Raw genomic sequence first — 21,798 nt, 5'->3', positions numbered from 1 at the left:
TCTTTGACCGTCATGTATGTCACTTGATATCAATTACAATACATCTGCGTTCATCTGAAATAATAAATAACAGAGCCAAACATATCCTAGATTTCAGTTTGAGGAGAAATAATATGTCATGTAGGAAAAGTGACAACCTCGTCATCCATCGGTCAATGTGCGGGTTTTTTTTCTTATGTTAATGGGGACACTCGCTGAGACCTTTCGTCTCTGATGATACTGTAGTGGGCCGGACTCTAGACTTTTCTTGAGTTCGATTCCCGGCCGATTCCAATGTTCTTTCACAGAACATTTTACCCAAGATATCCCACTGAACAAACACACGATTACACAGTGTGGTTTCTGTCAAAATGTCCCAATTTCACATAATTGATAGGCCCTTTATGAAACTGAGACATTTTCACATAAAGAACACTATATAATCGTTTGTTTGTTCCATCTAGCTAACCCAGATGAAAAAATCTGCAAATGGTACTGAGTAATGGTGGGTTTGAAAAAACGGGCAGGCCCAATAACGCTGGAGAGGCAATCTTGGGTAAATCAGACCATTATAGTGATAATTATAATCACTTTTAATGCGATAGTGATATAAATGAGACTTTTAAGATATTAAAGATACTGAAGATGTTTAAGTCAATCAATCGATTTACACAAACACCCAAGTACCAAGTTTGCGTACTTCTCCCTCGGGCTGTTTGTGCTCAATATTGGAAACCAGAATGTCGGTCAAGCAATACTCTGTAGATTGGAAAGAATGTCACTACAGTCAGCTGAGTCTGAAAGGTCAAAACACTGGGGTGTTTTTTGGCACTACATTTTGAAGCCTTGTTCATTCGTCAATATCTTTTAACACAAACCCAACGAGAATTGGCAAGCCTGAGTCACGACCTCATTAAGCGGCTTCCTCGCCAGGGACGAGCTAAAGCCGATGTCTTTAAACAGGTGACGGCACGTTACGTCTCTATATCAAGTTTTGTTTTCCATCACCTCGAGAGTACACGCCGGTCAAATGAACAATGAGGCAACATGTATTGTTTGTTATACGGTTCTGAATTGATAAACACTTTATCATTGTCATTTGTAAATGTGTCTTTTTAGGCTCTTTTCCTGATCACTATGATGAGCTTGCTTCCAAAAGGCGCTAAATCCATCATTTTTTCACTGGATTTAGCGCCTTTTGGAAGCAAGCTCTTCATATTATACTTACCCATGTGCGCATCCCCTTTATACTGTTTCAAGAGAAGTGAGAATGATATGAAATACAGGAAAGAATGATTTTTAGTCACGTTGATACTCGTCCCTGACAGGCGTTTATCGTTGTGGCGGCGATATTCCTGAAGCAAAAGCCTACTAGTAGGCCATATGGTATGATCAGACTCTATGATCAGACTCACACACATGGACATCCCTGATCCTCTCTAAATACAACAAGGCACTGATGTACAAACCGAGCTTTCTCGTGCACTCGTATAAGCTGAGACGGACGAAAGTAAAATGCTGAACAGCCATAATCATCATGACTTCATGTGCCGCAAATTGCCGTTCTGCGCGTGGATCGAATGACGAATGTTAGTATGGCATTTACGTAGTATACGATCACCTTAAAACACTGGCTTTTATCCACATTTTGATACCATACAACGATTAATGTACACGTCGATCATTTATCTTTCTCCCCTTCTCTTGTTTTTGCATTTCAGCTTGTATGAACTGCTCAACGTTAAACGATTTACAACAAAAAGTAAACGCGTTGGTGAGTAAACATTTTCATTCTCCATTCATTCCATCACTAATCTGGTCTTTATTGAATCATTTCAAATCGAATGCACATTGTTCCACCAAGCAGGCGGATGCTGCTGGTGTCCTTTCCAGGAGTTTATAATCTCAAAAGAGCCCCTGTAGAGAAGCCATCATCATTGGACGGTCATTTTATTACCAGTCAGTGCAGTTACTCTCATAAATACAAAGTTTAATGATGCGGGTGTTTTGCAATGACCTCATGAGTAGCATGCTGACGTCATAAACAGTTTTTTTTTTAATGACATGCAATGTTAAAGGCTTATCGTGACTTACAGCGAGATACAATTTGCCCTGGATATTGGAATGTCCAGAAGCTCCAGCAAAACTCATGAAATAATGCATTGAGATGATTTTCTGTAGGCCCTATAAGAATAGCTTGTATTGTGGTTTAACTCAGGCGAGATTCCCTTAACTGATTTGATGTTATAGAGACATTATTGAAATAGGTGTGAAATGATGTAGCTATATACCTATCATTGAGAGAGCGTGTCTTTTCGAGACTTTTTTTAATATCATGTATAGTGATCGATTTGGAGTAATTACTACAAACGTAATTAAAAAAAAATGCACTGACATGGGTAGATGATAATCATTGTGTATAGTCCGCAAAGTGACCCTGCAGTTTCCCGTTTAAAGTGGTATCTTTGTTTTCGCATGGATGGATTCGCAAAATACGTCAGCCGCCTAAAGACTTTGCTGGCAGGCAACTAAGGCCATTGCCATTTGAGACGAAAACATAGGGATTCCACCTGCAGAGCTAAGTAGATATTATTTAGCCCCTGAAGACCAGGGAGGATTTGGCTGTCGAAGTCATCATCCTGTCATCATCAAATTGGCAACTCTGAATCTCACTTAGATGGGACTGGCTAAAGTCATTGACTCCACACAAAATCAGAAAGAACACACACACATACACACAAACGCGCGCAAAACGTGTTGCCAATTTCAGACTCAGTTATAAATTTCGGAATCAACTTGGGCTTTTTTTTTATTCTGCGTGCGGAGCAAGCAACTATTTAGTGCCTATTGACATCAAAAGGTTTAAGTGAGAAATGTTTTGGTGGTGTTTTGACTCCATTTTATAAAACAATCAGAATTGGTTATTTAAACGGAAATATAAGGAAGTGATACAGCATCAAATCACAAAAACGGGTTTCCTAGACTTCAAGGGTCAATTAAGTTCAAAGCGTAAAGAGTAACGTTCTCTGCGACCAAAATGTTCGTCCAACAATCCTCTTGTTGGAGTATCAGCCAGAGATAGACACTTTGTCTAGAAAGCCCTGAAGACAAATGGGTATGATAAACACAGATATCTTTATACTACACGCCTTATTTGTAGTCTTCATAATCGTCTGCACCGCAGATTTACTTTCCTTTGACATTCAGAGATTGCTATGATGGTCCCGAACATCCCAGTAATGGTGGGCTTGTCAATTTGATTTAGACCTCGGCGCCCACCCCGCTCGAGACAAAGGAGCAGACAATACACACAAGGAGACTCGTCTGACAAAGACAACATTTTTTCCCCTCTTTTTTGCCGCCGAAAACATGTCACTTCTGACAGCACGTCCATTTAGCGGTTATCACCAAATCGATAATTTGTTAGATTAAGCTCAACGACTTTGACTTCTTGCAGCGTGCCCTATCGCTTTATGGCTTACAACACCCCTGCCCTGGGAGTTCTTGCGCTGAATACAGCGTGACAAATGCAACAGTCTCCAGGACTGAAAACTGTCATTTTGCAAGGTCACGTGCCTAGCCTGTATTCGTCACCCTGTCAAGATTGCAGGGTATGCCGACATTCATAAGACATGACGGCATACACAGCATAGGTCCATGCATATATTGTCGCCTTGCTTAATTTCGTTGTCCTAACAGACATGTCAATCCACCTGAAAATGTACGTGCCGTGACATACTGTATGCGATTAGAATGTATTGTCGCCCGCGGGCATGATATAAAAAACAAAGAGATAATAATTTCCCCGACGACGACATGGTTTTGTGTCTTGAATTATTCATTGTCTATGTTGACCCAATCACGTCCAATACTGGTGAAAATTGTAGCATTAGTTGAGAAAAGCAAAGTAGCCCACGGTGAAGTCTACTTTCGTTATAGTTTGTTATGTTTGTGTAATCCATCACAACAAATTTCAGAAAATACATTCCTGTTGTTTGACATCGTGTTTTCCTTTTTTCTTTGTTTTTAACAACTATTCATCAAAAGCATATTGATTGCTAATACTGATTCTTACATCTTAGCTGAAAACACAATCTGTGCAGTCCCACCCGGTGTAACATAGGAGAGTCCCAGAGCTGAGTTCCCCCCAGTTTGGAGTCGACGTTCACCCCATATTGCTGACTTCCCTCTCCCCGCCATTACACCATTGTTCAGTGCATACAGATTCTGTGCAGTGGCGGATCCAGGGAGGACTGCAACCGGCGCACTCCCCCCCCCCCCTTTATTTTTTGGTTGAAACAAAAGAAATATAAAAAAATTGGGGGAGGGGGGCGTGCGCCCCCCTTTAATTTTGTAAACGCGCCCCCTCTTTACGGAATTCCTGGATCCGCCCCTGTCTGTGTCAGACAGCTGTGCAGTAATCAGTGCGAGGCAATGACAAACAACAACAACAACAACAACAACTTGGAAATGTCGATAATGATAGCCAACAAAAAGCGAACACTCAGTACGTCAGACGCATTACTGGCAACATTGAATAAGCGACAGTGTGTTGCTTTATACTAGTAACCATGGATACCGTATGAATATCCCAGACGACATCACGCCTTCACAATATTCATGTTACATGATCTGACATCCCTAAGGGTGTATCATGCACATCCCGTATAGTAACGTCATAATGTCAGAGTATCCTCAATCATCAGACATCATTTCCCAGCAGTGAAGATGCCCGTCCTCCCACCCCGACCTGTTCCCTGCTAAGGTTGCCCTGGGCCCCATTTCATAAAACTTGGTATCAATAACAAGTTACGATAGTTGTTCTAAGCTACCGAAATCCTTGCATCTGATTGGCTGAGGGCAATTTTTTTTTCATAGAAATGTGCCAGTTGTTACTGATAACAAGTTTCATGAAATGGGACCCTGGTCTTTAGGTCGATCGCCGCTTGTTCGAAGATGATACATTCTCCCCAACCCCCATCGTCCCTCCCTTCAATGCTTCGGTTTTGTTGTTTTATCGTTTTCCTTTAAGCAGCTAGCAGTTTAACACCATGTGAAATTATTCACAGAAAAAAAAACGAGAAAAAAGAAATGTAGTCAATAGATAAGTATATATATTTCCACACATACATACACGCAGTGACATCCACTAATGACTAGGCACGTGACTATAGTCTTCAAAACCTGTTTACAAGTTATAAGTATATGTGTTTTGAAGCATGAAGTGAAAATCTTGGGACTTTGAACCGCAGTCAAGATGTTTATGAGCATCATGTTCAATGAGGTTGGATGTGAGTCAGGGATGCAATTCTCTAGAGATTACAAACAGGAACAGAGAAAAAAACAGCAACGTTGACACCAGGTGAAGCCGGTGTTTTGATGTCTTGTGACTGCTGTCGATTACATTCCGTTTCTACTTGGTTGTGTTGTCATGTTTCGTTGCATCGTCAGTCGCATTGTTTCTCGAGAAGGCAGTTGAATCGGCATATACGCAGATAACAATAGATAATCAGCACCGTCTCTTCAACTTCTGGTGATCACAAAGACAATGTTGACAGATCCGGGGCAACGCCCAATATGTATAACAAAATTCTCGGTAAAGAGAAGTAAACGAGTCATTGTCGAAAATAATTAAGATACACAGACATATCTTTAAAAGATCTCCAGAAAAAAAAGAAAACGATTAATGGCAAAGCTACAATAACACCTGTTTCCTCTGTCCTTTTCTCTCTCTGTTAATATAGATGAGCCATTCTCGAGGAGTAGTTTCGCCGATGAATGATATCAGTTCTGTCAGCTTCAACGGACACACGCCTTCCGTACGAGGTCCCCAGGGCCCAAGGGGGCCATCTGGTCCTCGGGGAATGCCCGGTGAACGCGGCGAGCCTGGCCTTCCGGGACCTCCTGGACCAAGCGGCCCAAAGGGTGATGCCGGTGCCACGGGTGCTGCGGGCCCACCAGGTCCACAAGGGGTCCCAGGGCTGGCAGGACCACAGGGCCCACCCGGACCTCCATCACCAGGTGGGAATCTTCTTACTTGTGAATTTCTCTGAAAAAAAGGTCGTTACCGTTGTCATACCTGAAAGCCCGTAATAGACTCACGGTACACCCCTCATATCACATCATAATTGCAGCTGATGGTTTGGCCTTGTGCTATTTGCTATGTCTTATTGAACATTAACCCAAAGCATCATTTTGTAGTTGATTTAGTTACATAACCTGCTTCCTCACTATGGCATTGCCAGCTCAATTCTTATTTCTTGTGCATGAATAAAATGTTTCAGACTGACCGACTGCACATTCTCGGAAGAATTTCTGTTTTACTTTTTGTCATGTTTTGTGTCTGACATCAGAACATCACGCCCTTCACTGCTTAGTTCATGAGCAGATGTCGCAGTAACAGGGAATCCATGATATTTATTTTCTTCTGCACAGGTATCGTCGGACCACCCGGTCCGCCTGGCCCGCCGGGCACAGCCGATCCTAACAGTATGCTAGTCACGGTGAGTGAACAGATCATGAATGATCAACTAGAAGCAAATGTCGTCGTAAATTTTAGGTTTTAGAAGCAGTCACATGATAGGATCATTCTTCACTCGAGAGCCCCTGCTAACCCTACCGGTAAAATCCATTTGTCAGTGGTGATGGTGGTGATGGTGGTAAGAGTGACAGTGACAATGAAGTGCTTGTGATGATGCCATGATGGTTGTGATGGACCAGTGGTGCACTGCAAAAAGTCGGGTGTTAAATAGTGAACACCGAGCTGGTGTTAAATTTTCGGTGCTCATTTATGGTGTTAAATTAACACCTCCGGGTGTCATTTCCAAATTTTAAACTGTTTTTTGAAGAGTTTCTTAGTAGTTGCACTTCTTGTTGATTTTTAATTGAAACAAGACGATCAAGAATTTTACATTAAAATACTAGATTTTTTAAAAATGTGAAAATAAATTTACACCAAAGTAACACCAGCTGGTGTGGTCTCTTATTGAAGCTGGACGGGTGTTAAACCATTGATATTAACACCAACAAATATCAAATCAACACCATGTGGTGTCATTTTTGAATTAACACCAGTACAGTGTAAAAATAACACCAGGTACAGTGTCAAATTAACACCACGAAGTGTCAGGTGAACACTTTTCAACACCATCACAGTGCATTTTTAACACCTGTGGGTGTGGTCCTCTATTGAAGTTTGATCGGTGTTAGATTTAACACCACGGGTGTTAAATCTAACACCGATGTTTTTACAGTGTGGATAGTAAGAATGGTGGTGGTGATGGTGGTGGTGGTGGAGTGTCGTAGGTTGCGATGGTGGTGATTGTGATCATGAGGGCACCGACCCTTTGTGGAGGTAGTAATACCAATGGGGACATTGGTAGTGATGGTGGTAGTAGTAGTGATGGTGATAACGGTCATGATCATGGTTGTAGTGATGCAAATAGCGATTTTGTCTTTATGACGGAATGATGGTTCTTGTGGTGGTGATAATGGTAATAATGCTGCCACTTCGAGTGGTGGTGACGATTATGGTGACGACGATGATAGTTGCAATGGTTGGTAGTGGTAGCGGTTGTGGTGTTTGTCGATGACGAAGGATGGAGTGGCAGTGGGGATGTATGGAGAGAATGACGATGGTGATGATGATGGTGATGGTGATGGTGATGGTGATGGTGATGGTGATGGTGATGGTTGTGGCGCTGGTGATGTCAGTGATGTAAGGTCTTATGTTGGGTCTGATGGAAGTGATGAGGGTTAAAGGTGATGATGAGATGGTGGTTGTTATGGTGACGGTTGATTGTGAGATGCTGTTAATGGTGATGGCGATTTTAATGACGAAGGTAAAGAAGGTGGAAGAAGTGACTCAAGGGGATCGATCAGCCAGTGTCCTTATCACCCAAGTTACATTCGATATCAAGATTTGTTTTGTTTTGTTTGTTTTTTTCAAGCATGGTCATAAATCTGTCAAACATGAGCATGAATCATCGTCAGCTGTCTTCCTTCGTACAAAAAAAAAAAACAAATCCTGAAGTCACGGTTAACATAAGTGCTTTTAGTGTATATATGGCCTCCTCGTGATTATCGTATCTTTTGCCCCATCCCACCCCGTCCCCTCAACCCCTCACTCCATAGCTTGTTACAGAGATGTCACTACGCAGTTATAACGATAAAAGTTCATGATCAAACACCCTAGCATTTAATTGCTAGCTGATGTCAGCTAGATCTTACACGCTGAAGCAACATCCTTCATCGTGACAGACGGGGAGGTTCCCAGCGAAGCCTCGTCGAGTGTTCGTTCGGTCAGTGGCCGCGGAGCAATGCACGGTGACGACAACATTGTCGACAGCCAGCGCATGCCTGTTTTCATTCCCCTCGGGATTCAGATCTAGCTACACTTTCATAAGTGGGTGAAAGAGCACACGGGTCGAAAAATAGACACATTCAGGGAGAGACAGACAGGCAGACATTCAGTCAAAGAAGAGAATGAAAACAACAAAACTTGCACACAATGAAGTATCACAAAAAGACAGACAGATAGAAAGAAGTCATTAAGGGGGGGGGGGTATGTCAATATATGGGAAGAGGCTAGGGCAGTAAGAGAGATGAATGTTCGATCGTTAAAGAAATGTACTTGGCGTTTTTATAAAGTCGAAGTTTATGATAGATTATAATAGAGAACGGACCTTCGTTGTAGGTACATAGAGGGTAAGCGAGGGAAACGAGAGCTGTGCTAAAAAGACTAAAGAAAAAGCATGGGAGGTAAATGACGAGAAAGAAGGCGGGACAAAATACCAACACCTGTGTGACACAAAAAACGGGAGATAGGAAGAGGAAACATCGACGTGATTAAATACAAAACAAAGTGAGAGAGAAAGAAGAAACAAACTTGGAGATAATCAGATGATGTCACAAATTGTCTAAGGAGCATTGTAATAACAATGACAGTGCAGGATTACTAAACGCTTCCCGTTGAGTTGTCCCGGAAATAAATAGATATTTAGCGCAGATAGTGAGATTGCAATAATAGAACTGACACCATGGATACAAATGATGACAAATGCTCATACAAAACACCTTCTGACAGGCAAACCGAAAAATGGCATAACTGTTTGATTATTTAACATTAGAAGAAAGAAAGCCCCATGGAGAAGCAATATATTCTGTTTTTCAAGAATAGCATGAACCACCTGATGAGAATTATAAATGAATCAATGTTATAACATCTGCCTCGTTTCCTCGATGGATGTTGCTCGGGAATTGATTGCTCAGTATATTTTGATAAGAGTTAACGTGCGTCAAAGTCTTATAGTTTCTATTCCCTCCCTGAGGTATCCAACGTCAATTCGTCACTTCATTAACGTTTTCTTGCCATCGCCCACTCGCCTCCTCTCTTTCCAGAGATGGAAAAAAGTGGAAAATGACTCGATTGTTGCTGTAAGCATTATATGTTGTCAACAAAGAAAATATAATTGAAGACTTACCAAGTCGGCGCCAAGCCATCATGACAAGCAAAACAGAAAGGAATGACATCAAGTGGCTAAATTTCATAAGGACAAAGAGGGGAGTTGCGATGGGGGAGGGGGGACTGAATGAACGAGACAGGGTGGATAGGGATCGAAGTGGGAGAGGGGATATAAGGCTAGATGGCATTCACCTCGGGGCTGCGTCGATGTTTGTTCGGCGGATCGCTGTTAATTCGCAGGGCGACACTGACCGCGACCCTCTATGACAGTTCAGGTACCGTCAAGTGTCGTCCATTTTTCTACACGTCATCCATCGACCTTTCGCCCCCTTTCGAGATGCAAACTGCAACAAAAAAAAAGGGAAAAATGTGTTTGCAAGACACAACTGGTCCCCTCACTCCATCCAATGACTCAACAACGAGGATGGTCAAGCTTCATACACTTTGTGGGGAAAACAACAAAATAGATGACTCATGATACTTGATAAACAACAAACCTGGATATCACGCCTACCCGTCAGAAGTTTCCCCGGGGTTGTGTTGTACTCGAAAATGACTGACACCCTTCAGGTCAGCTTATACATTTAGCCTTAAATCTTATCATGCAACATAACCGTCCACCATGATTTTAAAGTTATCCCCTCAAAACTCTGAAGCGACGGAAATATGTTTATATTTTTCTCTCACATACCTGCCGACTAGATCTAGAAAGTGTAACTAGAGCACCAATTAATTAGGGGCGTGATGGCCTTCAGTCCAGGCCATTTGATGCAACTCATGCCCCTCATAGGATGTAACAAATAAGCACAATTATGTTGTCCTAATTGCTTGGGACCTTAGGTATGCCTTTTAGACATTTATTCCCATTTTGACATTAACGGCTTGATTTGCCGCATGGCGTTAAATAGGTCGTGGATTGCCCACGGTGTACTGTAAATATGAGAATAGTGACAAAGCAGGTTGATCGCTCGTTACAGTGAAACTGTAACTTAAACTACAGTATGGTGCGCATGAAAACTGTAGGCCTATAGTGCGATGTCACTCTATGGACTGCTGCTCTCCATGCAGGTCACGTGGTCTTAAGAGTCAACCTATTTTTGCCCTTCTGCAAATGTAGAACATGAACTCTAACAATGACGATTTTTAAAAAAAAGCCCAGGTGTGAAAAAAAAAAGAACCGACATCCCAGCGATAGTCCTAAGTTTTCAAGATGGACTATATGGCGTTTATCATGATAAACCCAGAGAAAGCACAGTTCATCTTTGTTTCCCCTTAGTCATGTGAGTCTTACAGCACAATTGTCATTATTTTGGTGACATCATGTAGAAATCGCCATTGGTATAGAAAGACGGAAAACAGTTCTTTGCAGAGTCTGTAACTAACCACATCATAGACCCTAGAGATAACAGATATTCCACTCTTTTGTTAACGGCCATGTTTTTACGTCGATAATATAAAAGGTATCAACTTTAATCGTTTTAGAATGTGACCCATCTCATTCGAAAACCCCTAGAATGAAAGGCATCCACTATCAGCGGAAGGTGATTACGCTTTTACGTATGATGATTTTCTGGTGTCGAATGCAAATTGTACAGTCAAGAGAGAAAGTTTGTTGGAATTTGCAACACCATGAACGCAGAGATTTGTACCTTTAATGCCAAGCGTATGTGGGTGAATGAGAGTACTTTCATGTTTCTTCTGTTTTGACGTGATAGCCCCGCCGTCAAAACACTTGCCCACGTCTGTTAGTTAGGACGGGGTGGGGTCGGGGAGGACGGCGGTGCGAAGACTCACTGCAGTCTGCGCGTGTCAGGAGTCATTAATAACAAACGCGATGGCAGAAGTGTTTACTTCCGTTTTTGGCAGCAATGTAAGGCACATAGGAAATCATGGAATTCATGTGTTGCGACTGTGGCATCGGCTGTTTCTTTTTCCTTTTTTTAAAGCACAAGATGTGACTCTCTGTGGCTAAGAACAATATTACATTCATCTTACTCTTTGTCTTGTTTTTGCCGCAAAGTTGTTATTGCAGTGAGTGCGTAATTTTTTATAGTGAGGAAGTCATATATAGAACGAATGCTTAAGTATATCAACCACCCAAAACATTTTGAGGAGATTAACCCCGTTTGCAAATTGGAAGTTGATATTTCAGAAGAGCGTCTGTGGAAGCTCATTGTCAGAATTTCAATCTTTCCCTCGGTTGTGTCACCACAGCAGGCGGCGAAAATCATAATTTGGGCCATTTGCTTATGGAGCTCTGCATGCCAAAGACTTAATCCTTTCAATGTGTTTTGAGTGTCAATCATTGTCAATTAGCACAGAAAGCTGTCCAAAGTCCAAGCCACAGAAAGGGTTTACTTTTTGGGAATTACAATAATCATATCGGAGGCACCTGATTATGTGGGGAATTAGATGATTTCGGTCCCTCATCCAATCGTCCTGTCTTCAAATATCAACAAAATTATATCGATGAATTCATGAGAAGACAAAGGAGTGTTTACTAGTGAAGAGGAAGACCCCTTATTGATGAGCGACAAAGCATTGATATTAAGGATATTTTAAATTGTTCATGGACAGAACGAATGGTGGGTATTACCCAGGCCATGGACCCAAGCAAAGTCACACCAGGAAGGTGGGATCCACCTCCTTGGTCACACTCACATGAATGCGGCAGCCATATCGTGATGGTGACTAGAGACTATGTCAATATGACTCACCGATATTCAACAGCTCGAGACGTTCCTGATATTTTTTTTTTATTAGTGCACTTTTGCTTGAAATGTTACTGAGCAATAAGAAATATTGTGTTCAATGCTCACCGTGTCAATGAATATATGACTTTTTTCTCTTTGAAACAACAAACAAACAAACAAACAAACAAACAAACAAACAAACAAACAAACAAACAGAATGAATAATTTCAACTGTTATTACAAGTGTTATCTTTAAAAAAAAAATTCCAGCGAATGCGTTGTACGTCGTAATCAATATGTGATGCATTACGATAGTTTTTGTATCAGTTATTCTAAGGCAGGTTTAAAGAACACAACGGATGTCAGTCGCTACAAAATGCTGCTTCAAACCCCTGGACTTGAAGTCTAATTGTGCCAAGGGAAGATGGGATAAATCTAAATTTTTGCGGTAAAACTGAAGGAATTAGTCGAGCTTGTATCCACCCATCCTCGTGACGCGGCACACTACGCTCTAATATTCTCGTCGTCTTCTCTATCTCACCGTCCCACTTCTTACATACGCTGATCGTCGGGTGGAATTTCTTCTGAAATACGCCTGGATTTGCGGAATATTTTGTATCTAAATACAGTCAGACGAGAGAGGAATTCCTTCTCAAAATACGCGCCAACACTCTGGGCTTTCGGCCTCCGTATCCTCAAAGATAACGGGTGCTTACTGCCGTGATCCCGCGCCACATTTCTTTGATTTCGTTGGGCTTTGGGGACGCTTTTCGGAGATTCCGAAGCACTCTAACTTGTTTGAGTCCATGAGAAGCGTCAGTTCGAATGCTAGACTGTGCACAGTGAGTGAATGGAAGACTTTGGGCACTTAAGAAGAAATAAGATCAACTTGGTCTGTTTTCACAGCCAAAGCACAGCTGGAGAGTGCAGCAAGTGTGCGAGTGTGACACTAACTGTCTGTATGCAATGTCTTTTTGCAATTAACCTTGGAAGTTTGAAACCGAACACTGAACTAATTTTATTATTTTTAAGACAATTAAAGTTCTTCAGGAAAAATTGTTCCTTCAAGATAGCAACTCAAAAGAGCAAGATCAGACACTAAAATCTGTCCGTACATACGCTGAAGCCAGTCACCAATCGTATGTGTATTATACCGATTTTTCTTTGTATGAATAGCACAAACAATAAAATATTGAGAAATAGTTATTTCAAAATGTATCATTCATGAAGAATACCGGCACGCGTAATTTGTTTTTGTTGTTGTTGTCGTCGTTTTTTTTTAATCATGGATAGGTTTTAAGGATACATACGAAAAAGACAAAATATAACATCAAAGGTTTTCACTCCTAGTTGCACTGGCGCGGAATCATTAAAGTAGGCCTACTAATTTTCGTTCGTAGAATTTCGTTTTAGGGCTTTAAAATTGTTCCAACACTGCACTGCTATGTTGACGGAGATATGAGCCAGAAGTTGAGCGGTAATTTTACCACATTGTGTGTGTGTGTGTGTGTGTGTGTGAGTGTGCGTTTGTGTATGGTGCTGTTGTTGTATATCTTGTGTATGTGTGTGTGGGGGGGTGAGATTTAAAAGACATTCTCACTGTCCAAACGACTATTCGAGGCATTTTCAACAGTCGGGAACCTGGGAATTGAAACAGAAACATATGGACAGGATGTTGAGTGGCATTGATGAAAGTTTATAGGTGACGCACTGCGACTGTTTTAAAGGAAACCAAACCCAAAGAGAATTGTGGATTGAGTGAAAGCAGCAACATTAGTAGAACACATCAGTGAAAGGAAAATCGGACAATCGATTCAAAAGTTATGAATTTTTACAATTTCAATGTTGGAGACTACTTGAGTTTACGGCATCATAATATTATGTGGACAACGTCGTAAAGAGTTATAAAGAAAATTAAAAATATTTTCGCTTTCCATCATAATAAAAGAGCACTTGACTAACCGTTTTCAGAAAGCAGGGGGAATAATTACTATATACCCTTCACTCATGTCAGTGTCGAGTTGATGGAATGTGTAATTTTCATGAAAAAAAAATGAATTTTTGTGGAATTCCCATTATATTTTCTTTAAATTGTTGTCCACGCATGACGTCATGAACTCTAGAAGTCTCTTCATCCAGCGGTTCCAACACCAAAACTTTAAAGATCTTTAACTTTTGCATCGATTATCCGTTTTTCCTCAAACTTTCACTGATGTGTTCTACTAATGTTGCTGCTTTCACTCAATCCACATTTCTCTTTGGATTTTGGTTTCCTTTAAAGTGAAATGCCTCACCATGTTATAGTTACAAACTGACTTCAATTAACAAAGTTTTAATGTAAATTCAAACAAACAAACAAAATAAGAATGTTCGATTTTTCATCACAATCTGATCTACAATAAGACACTTATAGGCCCGAATTCACGAAGGTGGTACAATCTTTGTCCATGGTTTAAACCATGGACAAAGACTGTAGTTTTGTATGGGGCGCAAAGTGTCGCATGGCCTATTTCGTTACGAAATCAGTCATTTCGTCGACGAAATGTTAACAGGTTCTTTGATATGCTTGTTTCCACCGACTTGAGATGGTTGATATTGGTATAGCAACCATTATGCAAATTGGATGAGGTGATGTCGGCATTGATGTGCATATAATTCTATACGAGATTTGCTTTTTGAGGTCCCCTGTAATCAAACAGAAAGAAAATATCACACATCTTTCAAAACACTTTCGAAACGCTAAAGAAAAAGTATTCGGTGAGTATAGGTTTATAGAGTATAGATTCATTTGCGTCTCACTCGAGAAGCCAGAAATGCATTTGAAATAAAGCATCCCGTGCTCCCATCCCTACATTCTCTACATTGTAACTCCTCTTCAATTTGGGTTTGTTTATATTGTCCTTAGTTTTGATCATTACCGATATTTTGATAATCTTCTAGTTGGCGAGAGTAGCGAGTGCGAGTAGCGAGTGCGAGTAGCGAAAAGTCAACTTTTTGAATTCGACCCGTATAGGCTTCATCACCCGTATATCAGCTGGTGCATGTTTGTATGACTAAATGTAGGCCTATCTGCTTTACCGGGAATTCTCCCTATTCTTTACGAAAAGTGAAGCAGATTCTTTTACATGCATAATATAGGGTGTGACTCTCCTACACATGGGACCTATAAAGGCATGTAGGGCTTTAAGTCTCATCCTAAAAACTTGGCAAAGAGGATGATGTGTTTGCCAAGTGGCACTACTGCAGGGGCTGGGACTCGAATCGGTGACCTCGTATGATGATGCATGCATGAAAACCCGTTGACCTTATCCGCGTGGTCTTAAAACAACTCAAGCCCTTTTTCACTTGTGTTTCTTAACCCCGTACTTACTCTGACCCAGGACTATCAATACAACTCCCATGCAAAGTATTGGAATCAGGTCTTTCTTACATGATCAGTCATCACACAGTTCTCGCTTTGGAAGCAACGGTGAGAGAGGACAACGTGATGAGAGCAAAGTGACTGAAGCTGCGAGGAATTATGATCTTCCTTCAAATTTATACCACTCTTTGGGATTTTCTGCTTCCCTGGAGTATGAAAATGAAATGATGGATGGGGAAGTAATATTTCCGTCGTCAGGGTCTTGAATTTCCCTCCATCAAGAAGGAAAAAAAAATCCTGCCCTGCTATTTTACTAATATTTGTAGACATGAAATGAAAGAAGAACACCAGTCCTAAATAGATGGACATGACGGTGTCTCACCCCGCTAGTCTCGGGCGATGTATTCACTGAAATTCTTCTCGGTCGTGAGCACATGCGACTTGTAAACATTCGGTTTTAGTGTATAATGTCACGCCGTTGGTTGGTTAAAAAAGAAGGATAAACAAAAAACAAACAAAAAACCGTTTCTAGGATATTTACGACGCCGTTCCATTTCCTGGATTTTGTGAGGGTCAATAAATTCTTAAAACGAATGGGATAGTCGCAAAAACAGGGCGAAATGCAGACAGCAATTTTGAGCTACACTTTTATTAAGCGCCCTTTTTGTATGATTATCTTCTTTTTTTTCCACTTCTTTTCCTCTCTTCCATTATATTAATTCTGGGTAGTTGTTTTTTTATTTTCCCCTTGTAATTTGGCGGTTTTTGTGGGGTTTCCTTCTATGTTTTCCATTTTCCCCTTCACTGTTTATATTCAATCTTTACCTACTGCTAACTCTTCTTTCTGTCCTGTTTCTTCTTACTCCTTCACATCTCTTGTTTTCCCTTCTCTTTCACCTATTTCATACTTCTTCTCCATGGTCATCATCATTCTCTTCTTCTACTTCTTCTTTTCCTTCTCTATTTTTGCTCTGGTCCCCCAGTCTGTTCCTTTTGCCTCTTATGTTCCTCCCCCCCCCCCCCCCCTCCTCCCTCTTCTTCTCACTTATGTTCCTTTCGTTATAAATCTCTGTGTCATTCCATTCATGGCCACTCTGACATGCGAACCACGTTTAGGGTAGCCTTTTGCCAAGGCGCTCTCGCTCTATGGTGGAGAGCGAATCGGGGCGAACGAAGCGAGCCCAGCCGAGCCTGACAGCTTTTCTGTTTTAGCCATCATACAGCGAGAGGGTCTTGTCAAAAGGCTATGTTTAGGCCAACTTGCCTGCAAGAGAGAATATGATATATTGTTATAGGTCTGTTATACTGCTTGATCTTAAAGTCCCATAAAATCAGACATCTCGTAAATGATTTGCTTCCAGCGTTGGCCTTCAGAGAGGGAGAAAATCGGATTGAAGGGGGTTCATAATGTCGACCGAGTCTTGGCATTCCATATCCTCAGGAAACGGATCATGCAAGAACACAACTTCGTAATCTATGCGTGCCAGTGCCATAAAGTCTGAGGACAGTATGCGAAAAGATTGCCATCATAATCATATCCTCAGAACTTCAGATGAACGTTAACTCTCCGTAAATTCCAAAATACTATGCAGTCCAACCAGTGAACATGTAATCACTCCACATCGGTTGAGATGACAATTTTGGATGACTGAAAACAAGCATGACTTGACAGCAATTTCCATTATTATGTCTCACTAAATTCTGCAGTCCGCATAACCAGGGAGGTGAGCAACTCCCTGGCATAACGGACCTTATGAAAAACATACAACTGAATGAAAACAGGCCTCTATTTCTATATTCCAAGCGTGACAATCAGTGTTTCCGTGCGTACGGCCCTTACATTACTTTGTTTTGTTTCGTTTTGTGTCAACTGCTCGTCAAGTGAAACTTCTATCAAAATGTGCGTGATAGTATATACACTCACCGGCGTTGGATATACCACTCATATTCCATAAAGGGACTTATATAATACCTTTCTTGCATTCTTGATATGAAACTTCACCATGATATATTTGAATATGTCCTCGATGAAAATAAAATGCGTTTTAGAAGCTCAAATCTAAACTTTACAATTTGGTCAAATCAACTCCAAGATATTGGGGACACACAATTATACAGTAGGCCTACTTTTTTAAGGCATGTCATTGATTGTGGTGTATAGTGCTGTGTGATCAACTAAAAAGACACAATCATTATCAGACAAGATGTTAAGTGAAATTCAACATGCCCCAAGTTCTGATTAAAATTGATCTGTCATTCAGCTTCGAAGCATCATGACGCGGTGCAGGCTGAGTTCTTTTGCCGTCCAATCTTGTCGATTGCAAACAGAAATGGCTGTTTGTCTTATGGCTATGGATATGCCGTTTTCCTAAAATATCCTAGCATATGCAGTAATGAGACTTGAGTGTAATAGTGTTTGATTTAAGATTAAAATTGCCATCCCATTTTGCCATGTTTCTTTCCCCACTAGCTAGTAACTGCTCTTTCTGCTCAGGTAAGTTAGGAATTTTTTGAAAGCGTGCCTCGGACCGTGAGTGATAAATCTCTAATGAGCTGTCATCCCCAGTGACATTTTCGTCCAGCCATTACGCTAAACTTTAGTCACGTGCCGAAAGAAATACTCTCATTTAACGTTGGATAAATTCATACTGAGTGACAGCAGTTACATTGTATACCATAATTATCCCTCATTCTCCTTGTCTCTTTGATCTTCGTGTCTGGCAGGCAACAGAACTCCAGGGTCTTCTGCTTGAACTGGCTCAGCTCAAGGACCGCGTCGATATGCTGGACCAGCTGATCAGAATTAATCAAGGTGCCAATTTACTGCTCGCAAAGAGCGATGACGATTACACACAGTTGTTCCTCTTTCTCCTTCATCATCTTTTGCTGCTTTTTCGTCTTTGTTTTGTTTTGCTTTTCTTCTTTTTTATGCTTTTCCTCCTCCTCCTCTTCCTTCTGCTTCTTCTGCTCCTCTTTTTTTCTGTTAAATGTATAGATCAATTTGTATCATAGGCCTTGTATCATAGGCCTAATGTACATCAAAGTTTGCATTATGAGGGCAAAAACATTTGTTTGGGGGACCTTAAAAGACTATAGCATAAATTTGCATAGCGGAAGATGTTTTAACGAGCTAGTAGGCACTATATCATTTTCCAGAGACATTTGTTATTGATCGATAGCAGTTGTGATTCAGTGGATAGGACCAAGGGCTATCGGTCATGAGGTCCCTGGTTCGAACCCCTTGGCTGCAGCGGTTTGTGCCTCTGGACAAGGCACTTTACCCTCATTGCCAAGTACTCCGGAGGGGACTTGAAGATATAGCCATCTCTCCCGTGGTTGCTTTATTTATAGCATTCACTGCTTCCTGGTCAGTGGCCATGTAAAACAAATGATAATTCAAAGCAGTTCAAAATCGACTCAATTAATGACTTTAATGTATGATGACAGTGGCTACGTACTGCATACAACAACTATGCATGCCTCTTGGTTAAGACTAGGGAGCTTTTGATTTGCGACGCGAACGGTAAGAAAACGGTTGTGTTGACCGTTCCCCGCTCTCCCTGCGTCGTGTTGCAAAGTAGCTTTAGATTTCGCGAAGACGCAGCGGAACAGTTTTTTTTTCCTCTTACGTCCGCGTTAGCTAAAGCTCCCTTGTATTCAATGATGACTGTAATTTAGTGATGCGTTGCCATGGTAGCCATTTCATCTCCAACTTTCATTGGTACCATTGGTACCACTGACCCTCCCCCCCCCCCCGTAAAAAAAAGATATTTTGTCCCTATAATGATACTTATAATGGCTACCTCGGTAGGAGCAGTAGGACTGGGTTATCTTGCCAACTATAATCATTCTATTTCTTACTTCTCATCAATCTGGGCATGATCTAGAATCGGTTCTTTACTAGAATGAAGGAAAAATAGCTTGAAAACTGTTCTCTGTCTTCAATCACCAGGAGGAGGTGACGGTTCCGAGCCCGACTCCTTCTTCCCGATGTCTGTGGATTCCAGCGCCGCACAGCCAACTCTACAACCAGACATATCCAACAGGGCGGGAAATGGCGATGCCGGTATTCCGGGGCCCAACGTCGACGGAAGCGCCTCGCCGCCAGGCACTCCTGATGGCAACACCATGGAAGAAGACGCATCGGGGGCGGGGCCGGTGGGCGCGGCCCCTGTGACCGGCTTCCCACCTGTGCCCTCCGTCATCCTTAGAGGTGACGGTCTGCTACCCACCGACGTCCTCGCTGCAGGAGGAGCACCAGTCGACATGCCATTCAACGCTCAAATAGAAGCAGCCCTCCAAGGGCCCGAACAAACAGAATTCGACCCGCTCGCAGGCGTTCGTCCCGAGGCTAAGGCTACGCAGAAGAAAAGGAATGTGTGATGAAGGTGACGATGACGACTATGATAACATTGATACTTATGATGATGATGATGATGATGACGATGATGACTGTGGTGTCTTGGTCCTTTTCCCCCATTTGAACCTTGCTTCTTCCGAGCTTAATAATTTGATCCTGCCTTGTGTCAGTAACTGTGTTACGAACTTACGATTTGTGGTATCTATGTCCATTAACGAATGAGAAACTAAGGTGCACTTTTTTTTCACTTCACGAGAATTATGTACCCAAACTAGTTGTAGAAAGCTGCAGAAGATAGCAATGACGTGGGCAAATCTGCTTGCCTGCACAACAAGCGTATGATACTAGGGAGCCATTTTTTAGCGGAAGAGATATTACCGGTATTGTCGAAAAATAATGGTGTCCAGATATGTCAAGTTGTTAACGTGAGTTCCGCTAGATGGTTTAGATTGCCTAGATGTCTTTATGTAAATTGCGTTTTTGCTAGCTCCTATAGCAGACATTAAGTTGTGTGTGCGTAAATATTCAAATCAAATATGAATGACTGTTATGAATGAATATATAAAGGGATGATCTCGAAAAATGGAAGAAATGGAAGGCTAAATGCATTGATGAGTTTATGGATAAGGAACCATGGACACTAATCAATTAAGAAAAATACACTGGAGGTAGGTAAACGTGCCTTAGCTCTGTACTACATACCTATGCAATTAAAGTTTCCAAATTCTGTGCAAATTTTGAAGTGTTAATTCGATTTCAAAATGTAATTTGAGCTCGCCCATTTTCCAACAGAAGGTAGCAGTGTCCTGTATTTGTATTTTATGTTATTTCTACCTTACTAAAACTTGGAATGGCGAAACCTAGTTCGAGTCAATATGTTATGTCAGTGATATCCTTCATAGTTTAAGTCAACATATTGCTGAATATACCGGTAATCGTGCGTGTGTGTGTGTGTGTGTGTGTGTGTTCTGTTTGACATTATGTCATATTATTCAGGCATATTGACGCTCATCAGACCAAAAAATCGGGTTCCCAAACATTTGTGATTGGTCAACTTCTCACGTTGAAATTGTCAGGCAAAATTGTGGCGCTGATCATCCCGAGGTATATTGACTATTGTGTCAGAACCTCGTGTGTCTTTGTCAGTCGTAGACACGTTGTCGTCTGCGTCGGTCTGTGTGCTTATCTAATTATTTGCAAAGTAGATGAAAGGCTGCACTGACCATACTTCGATCACTTTTTGTATTCGCTTCTCCTCTACGAACTTCGATCTCAAATAGAGAAGATGTAAATCATTATGGGTATCTAATACGAACGGTGTTTACCATTATTAATGCTCATAGAACGATGTTTTGACGTTACAATATGATTGTTGTGGTATTTATATACACGAACGAGTTAGATAGCAATGTAGGCAACGTTGGTCTGTCACTTTTTTCCGTCTTTTGTGTGTAAATACGATCATACGGTGGATGGTAGCGTGCGTGAGATCACGGTTACGATTCACAGGCTTCATGCTATAATTATTTTGTTGTACATTTGTAAATGCTTCCTATCTCTATCTATTGTGCGTGTGTTTCTTATTTATTTCAACAAACGATCGAGAAGAACAGCGGAGCAGATTTTGAACCTGTATATTGTTAGTTTTATCTACTGGAAGATTTGAAGGCCAGCCTTCACTGTTTATGATATTTGACTGTAAGAAAGATGGTTGTAGGCAAGTTTTGAATATAGAGTGTGAGTAGGTCAGATAATAATAATTATGGTCTGTACTTACGCTTATCGATGGTTGGGAATGATTAAAAATAAACTTTATTTTGACCAAAATGGAGATACATGGTTGTGTCATATTATTTCCCTGTGCTGTAGCTGCAGTAAGTTCACAACACCATGTGCGGAAGAGTGACTGCTTGATCTTCCCTTTAAACCTCGTATAATCATT

At 41.3% G+C, this 21,798-nt stretch overlaps 1 protein-coding gene across 1 annotated transcript in view; it reads left to right on the top strand.

Moving 5' to 3' along the window:
• The window catches only part of LOC139736686 (uncharacterized), an 83,802-nt gene extending 63,923 nt beyond the window's left edge, over window positions 1-19,879 (top strand). Inside the window, exons 4-8 of the mRNA XM_071647434.1 lie at window positions 1,701-1,753; window positions 5,724-6,000; window positions 6,415-6,482; window positions 18,221-18,308; window positions 19,449-19,879. Coding sequence (XP_071503535.1) covers window positions 1,701-1,753; window positions 5,724-6,000; window positions 6,415-6,482; window positions 18,221-18,308; window positions 19,449-19,879 — 917 coding nt within the window. The remainder of the gene's footprint in view (window positions 1-1,700; window positions 1,754-5,723; window positions 6,001-6,414; window positions 6,483-18,220; window positions 18,309-19,448) is intronic.
• The last annotated feature ends 1,919 nt before the right edge of the window (window positions 19,880-21,798 follow it).

This window comes from Diadema antillarum, unplaced genomic scaffold, assembly GCF_040938485.1.
Source record: "Diadema antillarum isolate AM-2024a unplaced genomic scaffold, OU_Dant_1.0 seq00000662_RagTag, whole genome shotgun sequence".
Classification (NCBI taxonomy): Eukaryota; Metazoa; Echinodermata; class Echinoidea; order Diadematoida; family Diadematidae; genus Diadema; species Diadema antillarum.
This window is presented reverse-complemented; position numbering and strand designations above follow the sequence as displayed.